At 53.1% G+C, this 21,074-nt stretch overlaps 1 protein-coding gene across 1 annotated transcript in view; it reads left to right on the plus strand.

The window, feature by feature from the left end:
* The first annotated feature begins 478 nt into the window (after positions 1-478).
* Positions 479-21,074, plus strand: part of DHTKD1 (dehydrogenase E1 and transketolase domain containing 1) — a 141,517-nt gene continuing 120,921 nt past the window's right edge. Inside the window, exons 1-5 of the mRNA XM_069627789.1 lie at positions 479-786; positions 12,877-13,032; positions 17,852-18,063; positions 18,663-18,857; positions 20,314-20,583. Of these exons, the coding sequence (XP_069483890.1) occupies positions 630-786; positions 12,877-13,032; positions 17,852-18,063; positions 18,663-18,857; positions 20,314-20,583 (990 nt within the window). The 5' untranslated portion in view covers positions 479-629. The remainder of the gene's footprint in view (positions 787-12,876; positions 13,033-17,851; positions 18,064-18,662; positions 18,858-20,313; positions 20,584-21,074) is intronic.

A 21,074-nucleotide genomic window follows, 5' to 3' on the forward strand; every position in this document is an offset into this window, starting at 1 on the left:
GGTATTGTGTGATGCAGCACAGTGAGAGCCACCAAGTGGGAGACTTTAAAACAGAAAGGGGTCGAATTTAATTTGATGAAAAGAGTGACATTTGAGGATGGAGAAAGGATTATTATTATTTTATTTTTTTTACATTTTTCTCACACAAAAACGGGTACTTTCCGCGTGAATTGGGAAGGTGGCTTAAATGAGTGCTCTGTGGCGTCGTGGAATGAGTGCATGAAGAGATGTGGGGCGAGTCGTGTGACGGTTCTCGGTTACCTCAGCCAGGGCGGGAAGCCGCTTCCTCGGCCGTCCGTCGGCGGGGTGGGCTTTCCCCTCACCTCCCCGGCGCCCCCCGTCACCTCCCCGGCGCCCCCCGTCACCTCCCGTCGCCCCCCGCACGGCCCGGCTGCGCGGCAGGTGCCCGGGCGCCGAGGGAGGCGGCGGCCGGGCCTTGACGCTGGCGCTTCGCCCCGCCCCCCCGCCACGCCACATGGTCTCGCCCGAGCCGTCGTATCAGCGGCGCTGCCTGGGACGCGCCCACCCTGCTCCGGGGGGTGTTGCCGCCGCGTCGCCTGAGCCTGAGGCGGAGCCTGCGCCGGGCCGGCACATGGCAGCTGCCCGCTGAGCGCCGTCGCTGTGTCAACATGTCCTGCTGCATGCGGGCATCGCTGCTGCTCCGCCGGGGGGCCCCGGGGCCCGCCGGCCTGCGGCTCTACCGCACCGAGCGCGGGGTCTACGGCTACAAGCCCCGCAGGGCGGAGGGCGAGCAGCGGCGGGGGCCCCTGCCTGACAGCGGCCGAGGTGAGTAGCGAGCCCGGGGCCCAGCTGACAGGAAGAACAGGCGGGGCCCCTGACTGACAGCCCTGTGCCGGGCCGCTGCCACGGACCGGCCCTGTGAGCCCGGGGGACACCGCGCGGAGGAGCAGAGCCTCAAGCCTGCCTGGAGACCCCTCAGTGACAGACCCCTGCCTGGAGACCCCTCAGTGACAGACCCCTGCCTGGAGACCCCTCAGTGACAGACCCCTGACAGACCCCTCAGTGACAGACCCCTGCCTGGGGACCCCTCAGTGACAGACCCCTGCCTGAAGACCCCTCAGTGACAGACCCCTGCCTGGAGACCCCTCAGTGACAGACCCCTGCCTGGGGACCCCTCAGTGACAGACCCCTGCCTGGAGACCCCTCAGTGACAGACCCCTGCCTGGAGACCCCTCAGTGACAGACCCCTGACAGACCCCTCAGTGACAGACCCCTGCCTGGGGACCCCTCAGTGACAGACCCCTGCCTGGGGACCCCAGTGACAGACCCCTGCCTGGAGACCCCTCAGTGACAGACCCCTGCCTGGAGACCGCTCAGTGACAGACCCCTGCCTGGAGACCCCTCAGTGACAGACCCCTGACAGACCCCTCAGTGACAGACCCCTGCCTGGGGACCCCTCAGTGACAGACCCCTGCCTGGAGACCCCTCAGTGACAGACCCCTGCCTGGAGACCCCTCAGTGACAGACCCCTGACAGACCCCTCAGTGACAGACCCCTGCCTGGAGACCCCTCAGTGACAGACCCCTGCCTGGGGACCCCAGTGACAGACCCCTGCCTGGAGACCCCTCAGTGACAGACCCCTGCCTGGAGACCGCTCAGTGACAGACCCCTGCCTGGAGACCCCTCAGTGACAGACCCCTGACAGACCCCTCAGTGACAGACCCCTGCCTGGGGACCCCTCAGTGACAGACCCCTGCCTGGAGACCCCTCAGTGACAGACCCCTGCCTGGAGACCCCTCAGTGACAGACCCCTGCCTGGGGACCCCAGTGACAGACCCCTGCCTGGAGACCCCTCAGTGACAGACCCCTGCCTGGGGACCCCTCAGTGACAGACCCCTCAGTGACAGACCCCTGCCTGGGGACCCCAGTGACAGACCCCTGCCTGGATACCCCTCAGTGACAGACCCCTGCCTGGGGACCCCTCGGTGACAGACCCCTGCCTGGGGACCCCTCAGTGACAGACCCCTGCCTGGAGACCCCTCAGTGACAGACCCCTGACTGGTGACCCCTCAGTGACAGACCCCTGCCTGGAGACCCCTCAGTGACAGACCCCTGCCTGGGGACCCCTCAGTGACAGACCCCTGCCTGGGGACCCCTCAGTGACAGACCCCTGCCTGGAGACCCCTCAGTGACAGACCCCTGACTGGTGACCCCTCAGTGACAGACCCCTGCCTGGAGACCCCTCAGTGACAGACCCCTGCCTGGAGACCCCTCAGTGACAGACCCCTGACTGGTGACCCCTCAGTGACAGACCCCTGCCTGGAGACCCCTGACAGACCCCTGCCTGGAGACCCCTCAGTGACAGACCCCTGCCTGGGGACCCCTCAGTGACAGACCCCTGCCTGGGGACCCCTCAGTGACAGACCCCTGCCTGGAGACCCCTCAGTGACAGACCCCCTCAGTGACAGACCCCTGCCTGGGGACCCCTCAGTGACAGACCCCTGCCTGGGGACCCCTCAGTGACAGACCCCTGCCTGGAGACCCCTCAGTGACAGACCCCCTCAGTGACAGACCCCTGCCTGGGGACCCCTCAGTGACAGACCCCTGCCTGGAGACCCCTCAGTGACAGACCCCTGCCTGGGGACCCCTCAGTGACAGACCCCTGCCTGGGGACCCCTCAGTGACAGACCCCTGCCTGAAGACCCCTCAGTGACAGACCCCTCAGTGACAGACCCCTGCCTGGAGACCCGTGACAGACCCCTCAGTGACAGACCCCTGCCTGGAGACCCCTCAGTGACAGACCCCTGCCTGGAGACCCCTCAGTGACAGACCCCCTCAGTGACAGACCCCTGCCTGTAGACCCCTCAGTGACAGACCCCTGCCCGTAGACCCCTGACAGACCCCTCAGTGACAGACCCCTGCCTGGAGACCCCTCACAGACCCCTGCCTGGAGACCCCTCACAGACCCCTGCCTGGAGACCCCTCAGTGACAGACCCCTGCCTGTAGACCCCTGACAGACCCCTGCCTGTAGACCCCTCAGTGACAGACCCCTGCCTGGAGACCCCTCGGTGACAGACCCCTGCCTGGAGACCCCTCAGTGACAGACCCCCTCAGTGACAGACCCCTGCCTGTAGACCCCTCAGTGACAGACCCCCTCAGTGACAGACCCCTGCCTGTAGACCCCTCAGTGACAGACCCCTGCCTGTAGACCCCTGACAGACCCCTGCCTGGAGACCCCTCAGTGACAGACCCCTGCCTGGAGACCCCTCAGTGACAGACCCCTGACAGACCCCTCAGTGACAGACCCCTGCCTGGAGACCCCTCAGTGACAGACCCCTGCCTGGAGACCCCTCAGTGACAGACCCCCTCAGTGACAGACCCCTGCCTGTAGACCCCTCAGTGACAGACCCCTGCCCGTAGACCCCTGACAGACCCCTCAGTGACAGACCCCTGCCTGTAGACCCCTGACAGACCCCTGCCTGTAGACCCCTGACAGACCCCTGCCTGGAGACCCCTCAGTGACAGACCCCTGCCTGTAGACCCCTCAGTGACAGACCCCTGCCTGGAGACCCCTCAGTGACAGACCCCTGACAGACCCCTCAGTGACAGACCCCTGCCTGTAGACCCCTGACAGACCCCTGCCTGGAGACCCCTCAGTGACAGACCCCTGCCTGGAGACCCCTCAGTGACAGACCCCCTCAGTGACAGACCCCTGCCTGTAGACCCCTCAGTGACAGACCCCTGCCTGGAGACCCCTCAGTGACAGACCCCTCAGTGACAGACCCCTGCCTGGAGACCCGTGACAGACCCCTCAGTGACAGACCCCTGCCTGGAGACCCCTCAGTGACAGACCCCCTCAGTGACAGACCCCTGCCTGTAGACCCCTCAGTGACAGACCCCTGCCTGTAGACCCCTGACAGACCCCTGCCTGGAGACCCCTCAGTGACAGACCCCTGCCTGGAGACCCCTCAGTGACAGACCCCTGCCTGTAGACCCCTCAGTGACAGACCCCCTCAGTGATGGACCCCTGCCTGTAGACCCCTCAGTGACAGACCCCTGCCTGTAGACCCCTGACAGACCCCTGCCTGGAGACCCCTCAGTGACAGACCCCTGCCTGGAGACCCCTCAGTGACAGACCCCTGCCTGGAGACCCCTCAGTGACAGACCCCCTCAGTGATGGACCCCTGCCTGTACACCCCTCAGTGACAGACCCCTGCCTGTAGACCCCTCAGTGACAGACCCCTGCCTGGAGACCCCTCAGTGACAGACCCCTGCCTGGAGACCCCTCAGTGACAGACCCCCTCAGTGACAGACCCCTGCCTGTAGACCCCTGAGTGACAGACCCACTCAGTGACAGACCCCTGCCTGTAGACCCCTGACAGACCCCCTCAGTGACAGACCCCTGCCTGTAGACCCCTCAGTGACAGACCCACTCAGTGACAGACCCCTGCCTGGAGACCCCTGACAGACCCCTGCCTGTAGACCCCTGACAGACCCCCTCAGTGACAGACCCCTGCCTGTAGACCCCTCAGTGACAGACCCCCTCAGTGACAGACCCCTGCCTGGAGACCCCTCAGTGACAAACCTCTGCCTGCTGGCAGCGTGTGGCAGACCCCTCAGTGACAGACCCCTGCCTGTAGACCCCTCAGTGACAGACCCCCTCAGTGACAGACCCCTGCCTGGAGACCCCTCAGTGACAGACCTCTGCCTGATGGCAGCGTGTGGCAGACCCCTCAGTGACAGACCCCCTCAGTGACAGACCCCTGCCTGGAGACCCCTCAGTGACAGACCTCTGCCTGCTGGCAGCGTGTGGCAGACCCCTCAGTGACAGACCCCTGCCTGCTGGCAGCCTGTGGCAGACCCCTCAGTGACAGACCCCTGCCTGCTGGTAGCGTGTGGCAGACCCCTCAGTGACAGACCCCTGCCTGCTGGCAGCGTGTGGCAGACCCCTCAGTGACAGACCCCTGCCTGCTGGCAGCGTGTGGCAGACCCCTCAGTGACAGACCCCTGCCTGCTGGCACCATGTGACAGACCCCTCAGTGACAGACCCCTGCCTGCTGGCAGCGTGTGGCAGACCCCTCAGTGACAGACCCCTGCCTGCTGGCACCATGTGACAGACCCTCCCCCCCCCTCCAACCTGCTGGCACAGTGTGACAGACCCCCCCCTCCAACCTGCTGGCACAGTGTGACAGACCCCCCCCCTCCAACCTGCCGGCACAGTGTGACAGACCCCCCCCTCCAACCTGCCGGCACAGTGTGACAGATCCCCCTCCTGCCAGCTGGCACAGTGTGACGGACCACCTCCAACCTGCTGGCACAGTGTGACAGATCCCTCTCCTGCCAGCTGGCACAGTGTTACAGACCCCCCCCCCTCTGACCTGCCAGCTGGCACAGTGTGACGGACCACCTCCAACCTGCTGGCACAGTGTGACAGACCCCCCTCCAACCTGCCGGCACAATGTGACGGACCCCCTCCTGCCAGCCGGCACAGTGTGACAGACCCCCCTCCTACCTGCCGGCACAGTGTGACAGACCCCCCCCCCTCTGACCTGCTGGCACAGTGTGACAGACCCCCCCCTCTGACCTGCTGGCACAGTGTGACAGACCCCCCCCTCCAACCTGCTGGCACAGTGTGACGGACCCCCTCCGACCTGCTGGCACAGTGTGACAGATCCCCCTCCAGCCTGCCGGCAAAGTGTGACAGATCCCCCTCCAGCCTGCAGGCACAGTGTGATAGACCCCCCTCTGACCTGTTGGCACAGTGTGACAGACCCCCTCCAACCTACCGGCACAGTGCGACAGACCCCCCCCTCCTATTCGCCGGCACAGTGTGACAGACCCCTCAGTGACATGTCCCCCCCTCCCAGCCTGCTCACACTAGCTGTGTCCTCACTGACAGATCATCTCAATGACAGACCCCTGTCTGCCAGCACAGTGTGACAGACCCCCTCCTACCTGCCGGCACAGTGTTACAGACCCCCATCCTACCGGCCAGCATATTGTTAGACCCCCCTCCTACCTGCTGGCACATTGTGACAGACCCCCCCTCTGACCTGCCGGCACATTGTGACAGACCCCCCCTCCTACCTGCCAGCACAATGTGACAGAGCCCCCTCCGACCTGCCGGCACAGTGTGACAGACCCCCTTCCTACCAGCTGGCACAGTGTGACAGTGTCACAACTCAGAGATGGTGTCCCAGTTGTTGCAGATAACACTCTCCCAGTTTTGGGAAAGTTTCCTTCACTCCTCGAATACGAAAGTCTCTAACGTGATAGGCCAAAGACTTTTCCCCCCCAAGAGCTCAGCCTACAGAAATCTATTCCACCTGTCAGCCTGGGGGCTTGAGTGAAAAGGCAGGAGCAGACTCAGCAGAGCTAAAGGAACAAAGAACAGAGCAGACGTTCAGAATATGCAGCCAGGTATTGCCAGAAGAACAGCAAACACCACCCGCCCCCAAGTACCCACTCTTACCTGTTCCGTAGAGAAATGTACCAGTAACCTACCAGTATTGGACGCAGAGAGGACGACTATATAAATGGTGAAGGAGGAGTACACCAGTATACCAGGACACTGATGTCAGTGCAGCGAAGCGTCCCAAAGTAATCCAATGTAGATTCAGCAAAGCGTCCCAAAGAATACCCAAAGCAATCCAATGTAGATTCAGCAAAGCGTCCAAAAAAGTACCCAAAGCAATCCAATGTAGATTCAGCAAAGCGTCCAAAAAAGTACCCAAAGCAATCCAATGTAGATTCAGCAAAGCGTCCAAAAAAGTACCCAAAGCAATCCAATGTAGATTCAGCAAAGCGTCCAAAAAAGTACCCAAAGCAATCCAATGTAGATTCAGCAAAGCGTCCCAAAGAATACCCAAAGCAATCCAATGTAGATTCAGCAAAGCGTCCAAAAAAGTACCCAAAGCAATCCAATGTAGATTCAGCAAAGCGTCCAAAAAAAGTACCCAAAGCAATCCAATGTAGATTCAGCAAAGCGTCCCAATTAAAAGGTGCCAAAAGTGTTTAAGCAAACAAAAGGAAAAGACCAAGGAAACAAGCGTTCACCTCGCGCTAGTTCCTTTGAAAAATGTTCGAGTGAGAGAGCGTCACAGCCTGAGGATTTAGCAGGCGTCGGAAGAAAGGGCAAGGCAGAGGCAGGGTCTTGATTTAAGCGCAGAGTTCAAAGTTAAACAGAATCCGGGAAACATTGCTCGTAACTAACACAGTTTAGGAGCACCTCATGTTCGAACAGATAGTATTTAAATACCGTCTTCAGAAGGGCACGGCAACGTAGTACGTGTGTGTCACGTGACTACCATAGCAGGAAGATGGGAAATGTACTCTTAGAGGGCTCTGTGTGCTGAACATCGCTCAAACAAATGCCATGGCAATTTCCAATGAAAACGGGACGTGACAGTCAGACCCCCCTCCTACCTGCTGGCACAGTGTGACGGACCCCCTCCTACCTGCTGGCACAGTGTGACGGACCCCCCTCTGACCTGCCAGCACATTGTGACAGACCCCCCTCCGACCTGCCGGCACAGTGTGACAGAGGCCCCTCCTACCAGCTGGTACAGTGTGACAGACCCCCCCTCCTACCTGCCGGCACAGTGTGACAGACCCCCCCTCCTACCTGCCGGCACAGTGTGACAGACCCCCCCTCCTACCTGCCGGCACAGTGTGACAGACCCCCTCCTACCAGCCGGCACAGTGTGACAGATCCCTCTACTACCTGCCGGCAAAATGTGACGGATCCCCCTTCAGCCTGCTGGCACAGTGTGATAGACCCCTTTCCTACTTGCCGGCACAGTGTAACAGACCCCTCAGTGACATGTCGCCCGCTCCCAACCTGCTCACACTAGCTGTGTCCTCACTGACAGATCCTCTCAGTGACAGACCCCTGCCTGCCGGCACAGTGTGACAGACCCCCTCCTACCAGCCGGCACAATGTGACAGACTCCCTCCTCCTACCTGCCGGCACAGTGTGACAGACCCCCTCCTACCAGCCGGCACAGTGTGACGGATCCCTCTACTACCTGCCGGCAAAATGTGACGGATCCCCCTCCAGCCTGCTGGCACAGTGTGATAGACCCCCCTCTGACCTGCTGGCACAGTGTGACAGACCCCTTTCCTACTTGCCGGCACAGTGTGACAGACCCCTCAGTGACATGTCGCCCGCTCCCAGCCTGCTCACACTAGCTGTGTCCTCACTGACAGATCCTCTCAGTGACAGACCCCTGCCTGCCGGCACAGTGTGACAGACCCCCTCCTACCTGCTGGCACAGTGTTACAGACCCCCATCCTACCGGCCGGCATAGTGTTACAGACCCCCCTCCTACCTGCCAGCACAGTGTGAAAGACCCCCCCTCCTACCTCCCGCCACAGTGTTAGACCCCCCTCCTACCTGCTGGCACAGTATGACACCCCCCTCCTATCTGCCTGCACAGTGTTACAGACCCCCCTCCTAGCTACCGGCACAGTGTGACAGACCCCCCTCCAACCTCCAGCACAGTGTTACAGACCCCCCTCCTACCTGCCGGACAGTGTGACAGACCCCCTCCTACCGGCCTGCACAGTGTGACAGACCCCCCTCCAACCTCCAGCACAGTGTTACAGACCCCCTCCTACCTGCCTGCACAATGTGATGGACCCCCTCCGACCTGCCGACGGTGTGTGACAGTTCCGATGTGCTGACTGTTTGTGACGGATTCCCCCCCCCCCCGATTTGCCGGCACAGTGTGACAGACCCCCCTCTGACCTGCTGGCACAATGTGACAGACCCCCCTCCTACCTGCCAGCACAGTGTGACAGACCCCCCTCCTACCTGCTGGCACAGTGTCACGGACCCCCCTCTGACCTGCCAACACAGTGTGATAGACCCCTCCTCCGTCCTGCCGGCGGTGTGTGACAGAACCCCCCTCCCACCTGCCGGCACAGTGTGACAGACCCCCCTCAGTGCCATAACACGCTCCCCCACCCCAGCCTGCTCACACTAGCTGAGTCCTATGTGACAGATCCCCTGCTGGCACAGTGTGGCAGACCCCCCTCCAACCTACCAGCGGTGTGTGACAGAGCCCACTCACCCCACAATCTGCCAGCACAGTGTGCCAGACCCCCCCCCCCTTCAACCTGCCGGCACAATGTGACAGACGCCCCGCCTACCTGCCAGCACAGTGTGACAGACCCCCCTCCTACCTGCTGGCACAGTGTCACGGACCCCCTCTGACCTGCCAACACAGTGTGACAGACCCCTCCTTCGTCCTGCCGGCGGTGTGTGACAGAACCCCCCCTCCCATCTGCCGGCACAGTGTGACCGACCCCCCCCTCAGTGCTATAGCACGCTCCCCCACCCCAGCCTGCTCACACTAGCTGAGTCCTCAGTGACAGATCCCCTGCTGGCACAGTGTGACAGACCCCACTCACCCCACAACCTGCCGGCACAGTGTGACAGACCCCCCCCCTTCAACCTGCCGGCACAGTGTGACAGACCCCCCCCCCCTTCCAACCTACCGGCACAGTGTGACAGACCTCCATCAGTGACATATCACCCCATCCCAGCCTGCTCACACTAGCTGTGTCCTCCCTGACAGATCCCCTGCCTGCCGGCGGTGTGACAGACTCCCCAGTGACTGATCCTTGCTAGCAGTGTGTGGCAGACCCCTCACTGACTGATCCCCTGCCTGCCAGCAGTGTGTGGCTGAAGTGACATATCACCCCCACCAGCCTGTTCACACTAGCAGAGTCCTCAGTGACAGACCCCTGCCTGCTGGCAGTGTGTGGCAGACCCCTCAGTGACAGATCCCCTGCCTGCTGGCAGTGTGTGGCAGACCCCTCAGTGACAGATCCCTGCCTGCCAGTAGTGCATGACAGACCCCCCCACCCCAGTCCTCAGTGGCAATCGTCCTTTCCCACCCCGCCCCGCGGGCCCTAGACTGCTGTCACTGAGCGGGAGATTCCTCTCTGACAGACCCTTCGACAGATCCCCTGCCTGCCGGCACCGTGTGACAGACCCCCCCTCAGCGACATAACACACTCCCCCACCCCAGCCTGCTCACACTAGCTGTGTCCTCAGTGACAGATCCCCTGCCAGCAGTGTGTGACAGACCCCCCAGTTACGGATCCCCTGCCTGCCAGTAGTGCATGACAGACCCCCCACTCCAGTTAGAGATCCCCTGCCTGCCAGCTGTGGGTGACAGACCACTTCAGTGACAGCCGCCCTGCCGGCTGGCAGGGCGGCAGGGGATCTGTCACTGAGGTGGCTGGCAGTGTGTGGAAGACCCCTCAGTGACAGATCCCCTGCCTGCTGGCAGTGTGGCAGACCACTCAGTGACAGATCCCCTGCCTGCCGGCAGTGTGTGGCTGACCCCCTCAGTGACAGATCCCCTCCCTCCCCTCCAAATGCCCTCCGGCAATGCCGACAGTGCCCCTGTCAGCGGACAATGTGTTGGACCCTTCAGTGACAGATTGCCCACAGTGTGGCAGACAGTAGTAGGGTCGAGCAATGATACTCATGACAGAACAGTTTTGTTTGTTTGTTTGTTTTATTATTTATATAGCGCACCAGACCCAGGGGTATTCGGGCGCGAAGGCAGCAAGAGGGTTGTTCGGCTTAGGTTACAGGTTGAAGATTGGACATATTGGTACAGCTACGGTTACAATGCTGTAGACATGTGATGTCAGGGAATCACAGAAATATATACAATACGTTGACAAGAATACAGGTAACATATAACTAAAGCAGGTCAAATATACAAAATATACATGAGATCCCAGATGACATTAGGGTGAAGTTAGGCATCATGATCGTTGTAATCACAAAACGTGGTTTATTCAATGTTAAGTCAGGGAAGGTGATTGACCAATGGTCTGTAGGAATCAATGAAAAATCTGCAAATAAGGGAATAGCTAATGAGATTGTGTCAGAGATGGGACATCCCAATGTTTGGTGTATATTCAGCGCCTTTAATGAGACTTCCAGAAAATCTTACATTGAATAACCTATTCTTAATAAGTCCTTGTCTCTCTGGAGAAACCCTACCCTACAAAGCAAAGTCCAAAGAAGACGGCCAACAGAAAGATGGAAACCTAATCTTAGCAAGAGCGTTGCTCCTTGGCTTACCATATGCTTAAACCTAACATGTTCAAATATTATCCCCCCCCAAAAAAAGAGTTCCATACCTATCCTACAAGTGTCCAGCCCTGATCTGCAGAACTAACTCCACAGTTCTCCTGGGAGATTGCTCAGTCTTTACCCAACCTCATGCTTTAATGATGCACCTTTAGGCCTCTCTCATGTCTTAGGGTTTCTAACTCTTCTAGGCCTTTCCCCTGCCTCTTTGGTTTTAAACTTGCATTGCAGGCCACTTCCAGCGGCTCTTCCTGCACTGTAGGACCTCTCCCTTGGACCTGAGTCTCTCCCAGACCGCTTAACATTCAGCATTCAGGAGGGATCTCCTCTTAGTTGAACAACCAGCATAGCGCTCTCCCCGCCCTCTTGGTTCAACATTCAGAGATGGTCTTTCCCAGACCTCTTGCAATAGTTGAACCCTGGTATCTGGTTGCATGGCATCCACCTTGTACCAGTGGCAGTCTCCCGTGAGCAGCGAAGAACACGTCCTTCTCCCGGTCTGCTGCTGGTCTTGCTAGTTTAACACTGTCTCTTTAATAGTGCTTTGGTGCTGTGTGTCTGGGCGTCCTTGGTTGCGATTTCACATCCTCACATTTTGGTTCTATGGGGCATAGTAGGGCTGGGCGATATGGACCAAAAGTTATATCTCCTTTTTTTGGCTGATAACTCTATATACAATCTATATCCTGATATTGTTTATGGGGGTTAAATGTACAATTGTAAGCAGCCAACTACGTTTGAGATGTCACAAACACCTTTATTTATAAGACATTGATCAAAATAAAGTGCAAAAACAGGGTTTCACTTCTTGCTTGAGAATATACACAGCTGTGTAAATATCAAAACGTAAATAAAAAATGGTAGTATATGTAATTATGTATTAACGATATTGTCTCATCCTATATGGATATTGAAAATGCATTGATATGAATCCCAAACTCGATATATCGCCTAGGCTTAGGAAATTGGCACCATCTTGGTTATTCACTGTTCCGCGTCTTCCGCTGCTCGGGTGGCGCGCTGCTGCCATGCCTCCACTCAGCCCAGCAGTACGCCAATGCTTTTCTGTCTGCCTCTCTTTTGCAAATGAGTGAATTCCTAACCTCGCACTTTGCAAACTCTGCAGGTTCCCAAAATAGTGGAGAGGATGTCTTTGAGTTTCCATGCTTTGCCTCGTGAACCCTTTTGGGTGGCCTCAAGGGGTTCGAGAATCAGTTTACATAGATAGTTGGTATCAGGTATGTCCATGGTGGACTAACCCCCGTTTCAGAGGGGGCAGCAGGCCTGCAGGCATATCAGGAAATGGTTGGACTCTCACAGTCCCTTGCAGCTCAGCCTCCTCACATAATAGAATGGGTGGTTCGAACAACTCCCCATGCCTACCCTCAATTAACGTGGGTAATGTGAGGCCTAACCACCCCACATCGATGGTGTCTTTCCCCCAACGTATGCTGGTGTCTTCTGCTGGAAGACCAAGCAGAACAATTCTACCTTGAACTGTAAGCTTACCAGGCACCACTAAGGAGTCCACTTGTAGCGCTGCTGGCTCTCTGCTCTTTGAAACCAATGGTATTGTATTTTCAATTATGGGTAAGAAACACACTCGGCTTTCTGAGAAACTGGGGTACAAGAAATGTGCCTTGGTTACTACCAGTGACAACAGAGTGCCTAATACCCAGTCATTTCCTTTTATATAAAGGAGGCCTGAAGCAAGCTCTTGGAGCCGTTCATGAGTACTGTATGTGTTGTCCCTGTAGAGTGTGTACCTCTTCCCATTCATCTTTTTTTCTTGTAGTTGATCACGGCCTTGCTCGGCTAGTGACCGCATACCGGGAACATGGGCACAAAGCTGCAAAAATTAACCCGCTGTTTGCTGGCCAGGCTGTGATGGACATGGTACCTGAAGTTCAAGCTCTTACAGAAACTCTGCACGGACCTTTCCAGACCACAGGTGATTTCCTTTTCATACTTGGATGGAATTGCTATGTGTTTGTTATCTTTATCTAATTGTTTTTTCTACTAACAATCGAATGAATATTGTTTTTCATGCTAATGGCTTATTATAGAAATGTTGTAATACAATCTGCAGTTTTCACAAGGAAGCACGCTTATTGTTCCTCTTCTAATGTTTATTCAGTTAAGTGTTTTTAACAATTGCATTAACATATATTAATTCCTCTACTAAACAGTTGTATTTAGCACAGACTCACCATTGTGGTGTTGGGAGTGTTTTTCAGAATAAGCATTTATTTAAGTGGAATCAAAACAGTGGGAGTCCCTAAATTGTCTCCAAAGAGTAGCCCTGCTACTCCCTTTGCTTAAACACATTTAGTTTGACAGGACTTTGTCTTGATATAACTTCTCCTTTTCTTTGACATGACATGACTGTTGCTTCAACATGGGTTATGCCCTGAAACTTTATTTTTCTGTACCTTTTCTTCGGCATGACTTTTGCCCCAGATTGGCCAGGACTGTAGTTGGAATAGTGAATCAGCTTTGTCCAAGTAAAGGTGATCCTGTCTAGGTGAAGCCTATGAATTCTACGGTTTACCTACAGCATAGTAAGGCTGCCTTTCTTGGGACAGGCCTAACCCTCGATTGTAAGGATGGGATAAACAATGTATTATTCAAGTTTATTCTTAACTTGAGGATACTGGTCTCCCGGGGTGTCCAAAAATGTAACTGGCTCAGACATGTGAACCTGTACTCTTCTTGGACCAAAACTGGGATAAGGGGCTCAGCTGCTTCTTTCCCACATGTCCTCTTCACCGGGGTATAGCGCACTGCCCACTGTTTGTAATATACACCCGGTAGATAGTATATGGTTTGCTTCTTCCTCTACCAGGTTATAGTTCCCCAACTCGCAGTAAGGTACAGGGAGTCCTTCTTGCTCCATTGAGGATCTCTCACACCTCTCACTATTTCTTAAGGGTGAAACGGGCACCATGTCCCTTTTTTATTAAGCAATATCCTTTCTCTCTTTCCAAATGAGCCCTATAGTCACCTTGCCACTGTAAAGTACTTACTGGTGGGAGTGTATTGGTTTAACTGCATGATACATGGGAGGGTGACCCGCTGCCAGAGAGTGAAATATCTCTGCTAAGAGTGTGACGAGACAGCCCCCAGGGACCAGTGGTCCAGGGATGGATACCGGTTTCTAAACCATCAATCAGCCCCACACTTCTAGTACGCCAGAAGGGATCTGAACAGATTGGGAACACAAGTCAATTATAAACCTCCTTGTCCAATTTTGGTAACGTGGACGGAATAGCAGGCTTATCTCTAGACACGCAGAGCATCCGTGAAGTGACTCCATACGGGACACCCAACCTAAATCTTTGACTCCAACGAGGAGGGCAGCTTGCTTTAGCATTATCTACAATATCTAACTCTTATCTCAAAGGGACGCTCCAATCTACTTATTTGATAATCTATAGATAAAAACCCATCTGGGTAATGCAGAGAAATACCCATTTGCCTTGAAAAAGACTTTTCGACGTGTTGGGTGTACCTGCTAACCTAATACCAGACAATAAACTGGAATACTAATCAGTTGAAGACTTGGATATACTTTATATCTGGACTATTATCGCAAACTTTATTGGCCAAGGGCGGAGCCTGAGTGGTGTTTCACCTTAGAACAGCGAAAATACAATTATTACCCAATGATAAAAGGGACTGTCCAGTCAAGGTTGTATAAAAATATGTGCTTTATTTTTATCACAACAGACAGTTCTAGCGCACTACTAAATACTACCCAACCTGTAAAGGAATGCAGGGGACCGACCGTTTCATGAAGGAAAGGGGATGCACTCTGGATACTGACAGGAGGGTAGTCAGTAAAGTAATTACTCTCAATAGTTCAAGGATACTTGGTTTCAGCACAAAGGGGGCAATGGGTCGTAAAATGTCACTAGGGGCCTTCAGGGAAGGACCAGGGTTCAGAACCACAACGTACCTTGTGCTTGTAGAAGTTCTTGGTGCTCGACAACATTGAGTCGGTTTCAGGGTGCTTTGCAGCTTCTGCAACAGAGTTCAAGACGGGAGACAGCCGCGGGTATCAGACGGCGGGCAGTTCGGCGAGCGAGGATGGACGCACGGCTGCAGGCTCACCTACACAGTGGCTCGGGGTCCGGAATCGTCTCTGTGCTGGTTGGTGGGTCTGAAGCACTGGTCGAGGCTTCTCGGACGGCGTGAGCGACTGCGGCGTCACAACAGTCAGCGGTGAAGTCTGTTGCAGCTCGAGGGGCTGGATTGCCTAGAAAATATTCTTAAAAGTGGACATTGATTTATGGTTGTCAGTGCACTCCTCCTAGCTTCTTCACTGGGCTCATGTCCTTTAAAGCTGAGGAGAGTGTTGCAGGCTACGGCCTTGTCCTTCTTTCAGTTCAGAGACTCTCTGGCAAATCGCTACACTGGCTCCCTGTGGCTGCGAGGATTAAGTTCAAAACCCTCTGCATTGTCCACAAGGCCTTCTGGGGCCTTGGGCTGAAATACCTTCAACTCTCTCTTTCTAAATATCTTCCTTCTCGAGCTCTTCGCTCTTCCTCCTCCAACTCCCTTAGAGTCAGCCGCTTCTCCAAGCAACGAGTTGGGGGGAGATCTCTCTCCGCAGCAGGGGCCTCCCTCTGGAACAGCCTTCCTGCCTCCCTGAAACTTGAGGAGAACCATCTACGGTTCCTGAAGCACCTCAAAACCTTCCTCTTTGCTTCTGCTTTCTCTCCCCCTCTCCCCTGCTAAATCACTAACTGTACTGAATCAGCAACTGGGCCACTCACCAATTTCGGTCCTTGGCCCAGCCACTCTCCCCTGCATTGCCTCCCTGGCAACCCCTGCACTGCGGGACTGTCTCTGTATCCCTACAGCCCCCTTTCCCAGCACTTGTCTGCACTTATCCTGCACTTGCCACCAGCTGGCCCTCATTATTTATCTTGTATTTTACTAATCACTTTGTACTGCACTTCCCCTCTCCCTTTCCCCCCTGCACTTTTCTCGTCCCCTTACCCCTGCACTTGCGCGATCTGAATGACACCTGGCCTAGTAGGATCGTTTTGTCTGTCTCCCCTGTTCCCCCCCTCCCTGCCTCGTCGCGCCTTGAAACACTTGTGTATAGGCACGTTACAAATGCCATATCATCATATATCATATCATATTATATCATATCATAACCACCTACGCAACTTGCTTGCAGAACCTAGCAGGGCACGCAGTGGGCTGGCTGGGTACCCTTTGTGGAGCTGCTAGAGGATCCTGTGGATTCAGTATCTCCCTCTGTTCCCTGGAAGATGTTTAGGGGAGGGATCTTGCTTCCCTCTTGGAAATCCTGGCCTTCCTTCACTGGCGGAAGTTGTAAGGCAGACTGTACTTTCAGCCAGAGTCCGAATGAGTCCTTCTTGTTACTCCTTGCAAAGTCTTCAGATGATCTGCTAAGAGAGGGGCTCAGCCCTCTTTTAAAGGCAAATGGGCCCCAGTGATTGGTGCAGGGTAAGCCTACCTTAATTATCCAACCCTGGGTCCCCACCAACAATCTTCTGTTATGCATGAGGTCATAACCAGAGTGGTTTGCAACAGGAAAGGTAAAGGGGTGAAAACATGTACTACCCATCTTCCTGTCTGTTGTGGATCAAAGGGTCTCTCTGGTTAATTGAGCTCTCTGTGATTCCTGATCAACGCGCCGGTCTCCCTTGAAGTTGTGGCGAGAACAGACGTTCTATCTCCATCAAATCACATACTTTTATCCTCTGAAAGGGGGTTGCCTACTGTAACAGTTGAACTAAACATGACAGTTCACTGCCCTTGGTACTAAGGGGTGGGATCTGACTTCAGGCTGACACAGATGCATTTCAAAAAGGTGTTGGGTTTCCTGTCCCCTTTGTCAGCTCTGCAACCAGGCCTCTCGCAGGCCTGCTTCTATAATCTGTCATCAGTATGCGCTGCCACCAGCAGACTGACAATGGGCAGGGCAGGTCCATGGAGCCTTTGATTTTTAATTAGGTTGGCCATGGCAGGAGGAATGTTTTGCCCTACCCCTTTTACGATGCCTTCATGTGCTCCTGGGTGTCACATTCCAACTAAATAAGACTGGAAGGACTGCGCCTGTAGGCTGTGGCCCCCAGAGTACACAGGTCTATGCGTTTGTCGTGCGGTGAGCATAGGAAAATGTGTGCGGATTAGCCCCGCACATTTTACGAGGTTGATCTCCTGATCATTCAATTTCTTTAAAAATATCAAAAAAGCCCAGGCGAGTGCACACCCACTGTACGGATGGTCGAATTCCTCAGAAAGAGGAATCTGAATAAGGAAGCAGGAAGCCAAGAACCATGCTGGCACTGTTCCCCTTGCAGTGAGCGAATTGGATAAGGGAATCTGGACCAGAAGAAAGAGTGCCCCTAGGTAGATCCTTGCACCTAATAAGTTTGTCCACCTTGACACTTTCCATATTGCTTTCTCGTCACTACTTCCTTCAGGTGTTAGATCCATGCCATACCTTTTATGAAACAAGGATTGAGTAATCGGCCACGCCTTTTCAGGAGATTGAACCGTTGTGCCGGGAGGACCATGGAAACCTAGAACTAATAAACCCCACACGCGATTGTTCAAACCACTGTTTGGTCAACCTACGCAGTGACATTCCTTTATCGGAACAGGAGTCGTTCCAACTCAAGCCTGCCGAGTGTGTCATGCAAATGTGTTGAAGTATGCATTGGCGTTTCACTTGTTCTGTTAGTCCTAGGTCATCTCGAAGGATACACTTCTTATTTTTGTTTCAGGTTTACTGGACATGGCAAAAGAGGAAGCCTCGTTGGAGGAAGTCTTGGCATACCTGGATCACACATACTGTGGACACATCTCCATTGAAACCAGCCAGTTCCAGGACATGGAGGAGAAGGAATGGTTTGCGAGAAGATTTGAAGAATTGAAACGGGAAACATTTACTACGGAAGAGAGAATAAATCTGGCTAGACTCATGTTGGAATGCCAGGTGAATCGGAGAAACTATGCACTGGTTCTAATGTTAAGAGCTGTCTATGCAGTTTAGTATGTAGGTAGAAAACCTTTAAATACGATGTATATAAATGCTTTGAAGCTTAGTTTCCATAAAGCTTTATGTGCTGTTGTTGCATGGTAATTTTTCAGCTTTAAAAAAAAGTGTTGGTATTGCTTCCGGTTAATAGGATAGACAGTCTGTAATCTTGAGGGCATGTCTAGATGGGGTGCAGAAGTCTCATCCCCACACCTATGTCATATGGTGGATCCAAGTTTTGAATATGCGTGAGTGTTTAACCGCCCATATGTAGTATCCTGAATTGAGTCGGTCCGCGTCGAATATTGCAGAACAATCTGTTCATTCATTCCTGTCAAAATAGTGTCCCAAGTCGCTTCTAGTTCTAATTGAATGTCAAGTATTTTCTCTCTATGTACAATGGATGACATTCAGTAACGGACAATCATGTGTTTGGTGCCTACCCCTAAACCTCTCGGTACTATCTTTTCTCTGAATGCTTTCTGATAGATCTTTTCAGAATATGGCCTGTGTGTAGCACATACTAAAGCTTATTAGTATGTTTTAATATTTAACAGGAGTTTGACCACTTTCTGGCAAAGAAATTTGCAACAGTGAAGCGATATGGCGGTGAAGGAGCAGAAAGCATGATGGGCTTCTTCCACGAGCTCTTGAAAATGTGCGCATTGAGTGGCGTGACTGACGTGATCCTTGGAATGCCCCACAGAGGACGGCTGAATCTACTGACGGGGCTCCTTCAGTTCCCACCTGAGGTATGTTGCAGTTCCCCACCAGTTTCCAGTTCAGTTCAGGCAACCCAATAATATTTGCACTCTATAGACTTTCTACTTCCATTTTATGGAGTATACATGTGTAATGTTCTGTTGCCTTATTTTGCTTTACAGTTTTAGTTTTTCACACTGCGAGGCTCAGGATACATTATCTGTTTCATAAAACCTGTTAAATGATGTAATGGGGTTTTACAATTGAGTGGAAAACATGTAAGCTAAACTAATGAGCTCTAGTACAAACGTCTTTGGTTTTGTGTAAAGGGATTTGGGAAAACTGATCATTTTTACAAAATGGGATCTATTTTCTGAAATGTGCTCTTTTCCTCACACTTCTAAAAATATTGAAATATGCAGCTTTATTGCATGCTATTGATAAATACAGTTCCCAAGAACTCGATGATTATCATGTTCTCAAGATGTTAAAAGGCAATGGAATTGCAAATGAGTTTTGGGCAGATAGTGGCGTCTCTCCTTTTACCATAGCATCACAGTTTAGAAAAGTGCACACTACATGTATTTCTATAAACCTACACTAGATGTATGAACTGCCATTTAAAACAAGTGCATTGTATTTATTGAAGTGGAAGGTAAGAGCTTGCATCACAAAACTGTATCAGAAAAAGTGTGAGGAGTTCTTCACAATGATTGATCGAGATTAGTACGGACATTCTGGTCCAAGTAGTGAGGCTTCTCCCACTTTCGTATGCCCCTGGAAACCAGTCCTGCACTATGGTACTGACACAACCTCAGAATTGTTATGCCCGCCCAGGCTTCGGACTATAGAGCTTTCCTCTGTAATAGAATTCAGGAAGTATATACACTGGGGTGCTAGGGTTAAAGAGAGGTTTACTGGACATAGCATTGCATAGCAATCGGGATTCATCCTGGACAGAGGGTGGCTGTGGGTTGGTGAGAACCTTTTCTATTCATGTCCTTTTTTTGAATCTGACAGTTATGCATACAAACTAATAAACAGATGCATAACAGTAAAAAAGGAAGCTGCAAGGAAAAGCTGGCACACCTGAGAGGAAGCACTGCAGGGCATTGGATTACGAAAGTCACACATTATTGGTTTACTGAACTGCACATTTCCTGAAGGTTTCATGGGAAATGTAGTTTGAAGGGTTTTGTTTGCAGCTCTGACAAAAGTAAAGAAAGATGAGAGCATTCCACTTTGTGTGTCTTTACTAGAATCATGAATTTCCTAAATTATAGCATTACAGATCTGTGTAGTACCTACCTTATTTTTATTCAGAAACATTGCCTTATAGATAGTTGTTTTTCGGGGAGCTACACTTAAGGGATTACATTTTGCTGAAAATACTTCAGGATTAGGAAATATATAGGCTGCACATATTGACAACTTGACATAGAACGGTATGTGGTCTGCGAGAGTGGAACACCAATGTTAATAGTCTGATTTTCTCTGGTTTTATAGCTTCTGTTTCGGAAGATGCGTGGCTTGAGCGAGTTCCCTGAGAATTCTCCTGCGGTGGGAGACGTCTTATCTCACCTAACATCCTCTGTAGATCTGGACTTCGGCTCCCATCGTCCATTGCATGTTACCATGCTTCCTAACCCTTCCCATTTGGAGGCCATCAACCCAGTTGTGGTTGGAAAAGCACGAGCTAGGCAGCAATCTCGATTGGATGGCGACTACTCCTACGACAGCTCTGCACAACCCGGGGACAAAGTTGTATGTCTTCAGGTACCTCAAACACAGAGTTATATTGACACTTATATTAATAGTTGTTCTCAGTGTCAGTCTGTTGATAACGAAAGTCGCAGAAGGATGATAAACGGAGCCCTTTAATTGGACAGACAGTTGATTTAGGTATGTTGATACAGGGATGTGGGTTTTAAAGAAGGGACGATTTAAGATATTTCTCGAAGGTAAAATTCGCTCCACACATTTTGTTTGTTTAACCACCTCTTTAGTATCAGGCCACTTTAATACTATTTTTATTCATACCCTCTATATTTGTCTCCCCCCTTTTATTCCGTCTCATACGAGAAACTATGCTGATCCAAACAAAGAGGCCTGTTTAGGAAATAAGCAGCTCTCTGCTTTGCTAGCATGAAAAATTCAATGTTTCAAGAATTGTCTCGGGACAAAAACAGGACCGTGTTTTTTCCTAACTCTTTAAGTAAATGGTCTACAATCCCTTTTTACAGAGAGTACAGCCATTATTTTCATAT

Source organism: Ambystoma mexicanum, chromosome 12 (assembly GCF_040938575.1).
Source record: "Ambystoma mexicanum isolate Mex_15411 chromosome 12, UKY_AmexF1_1, whole genome shotgun sequence".
Taxonomy (NCBI): Eukaryota; Metazoa; Chordata; class Amphibia; order Caudata; family Ambystomatidae; genus Ambystoma; species Ambystoma mexicanum.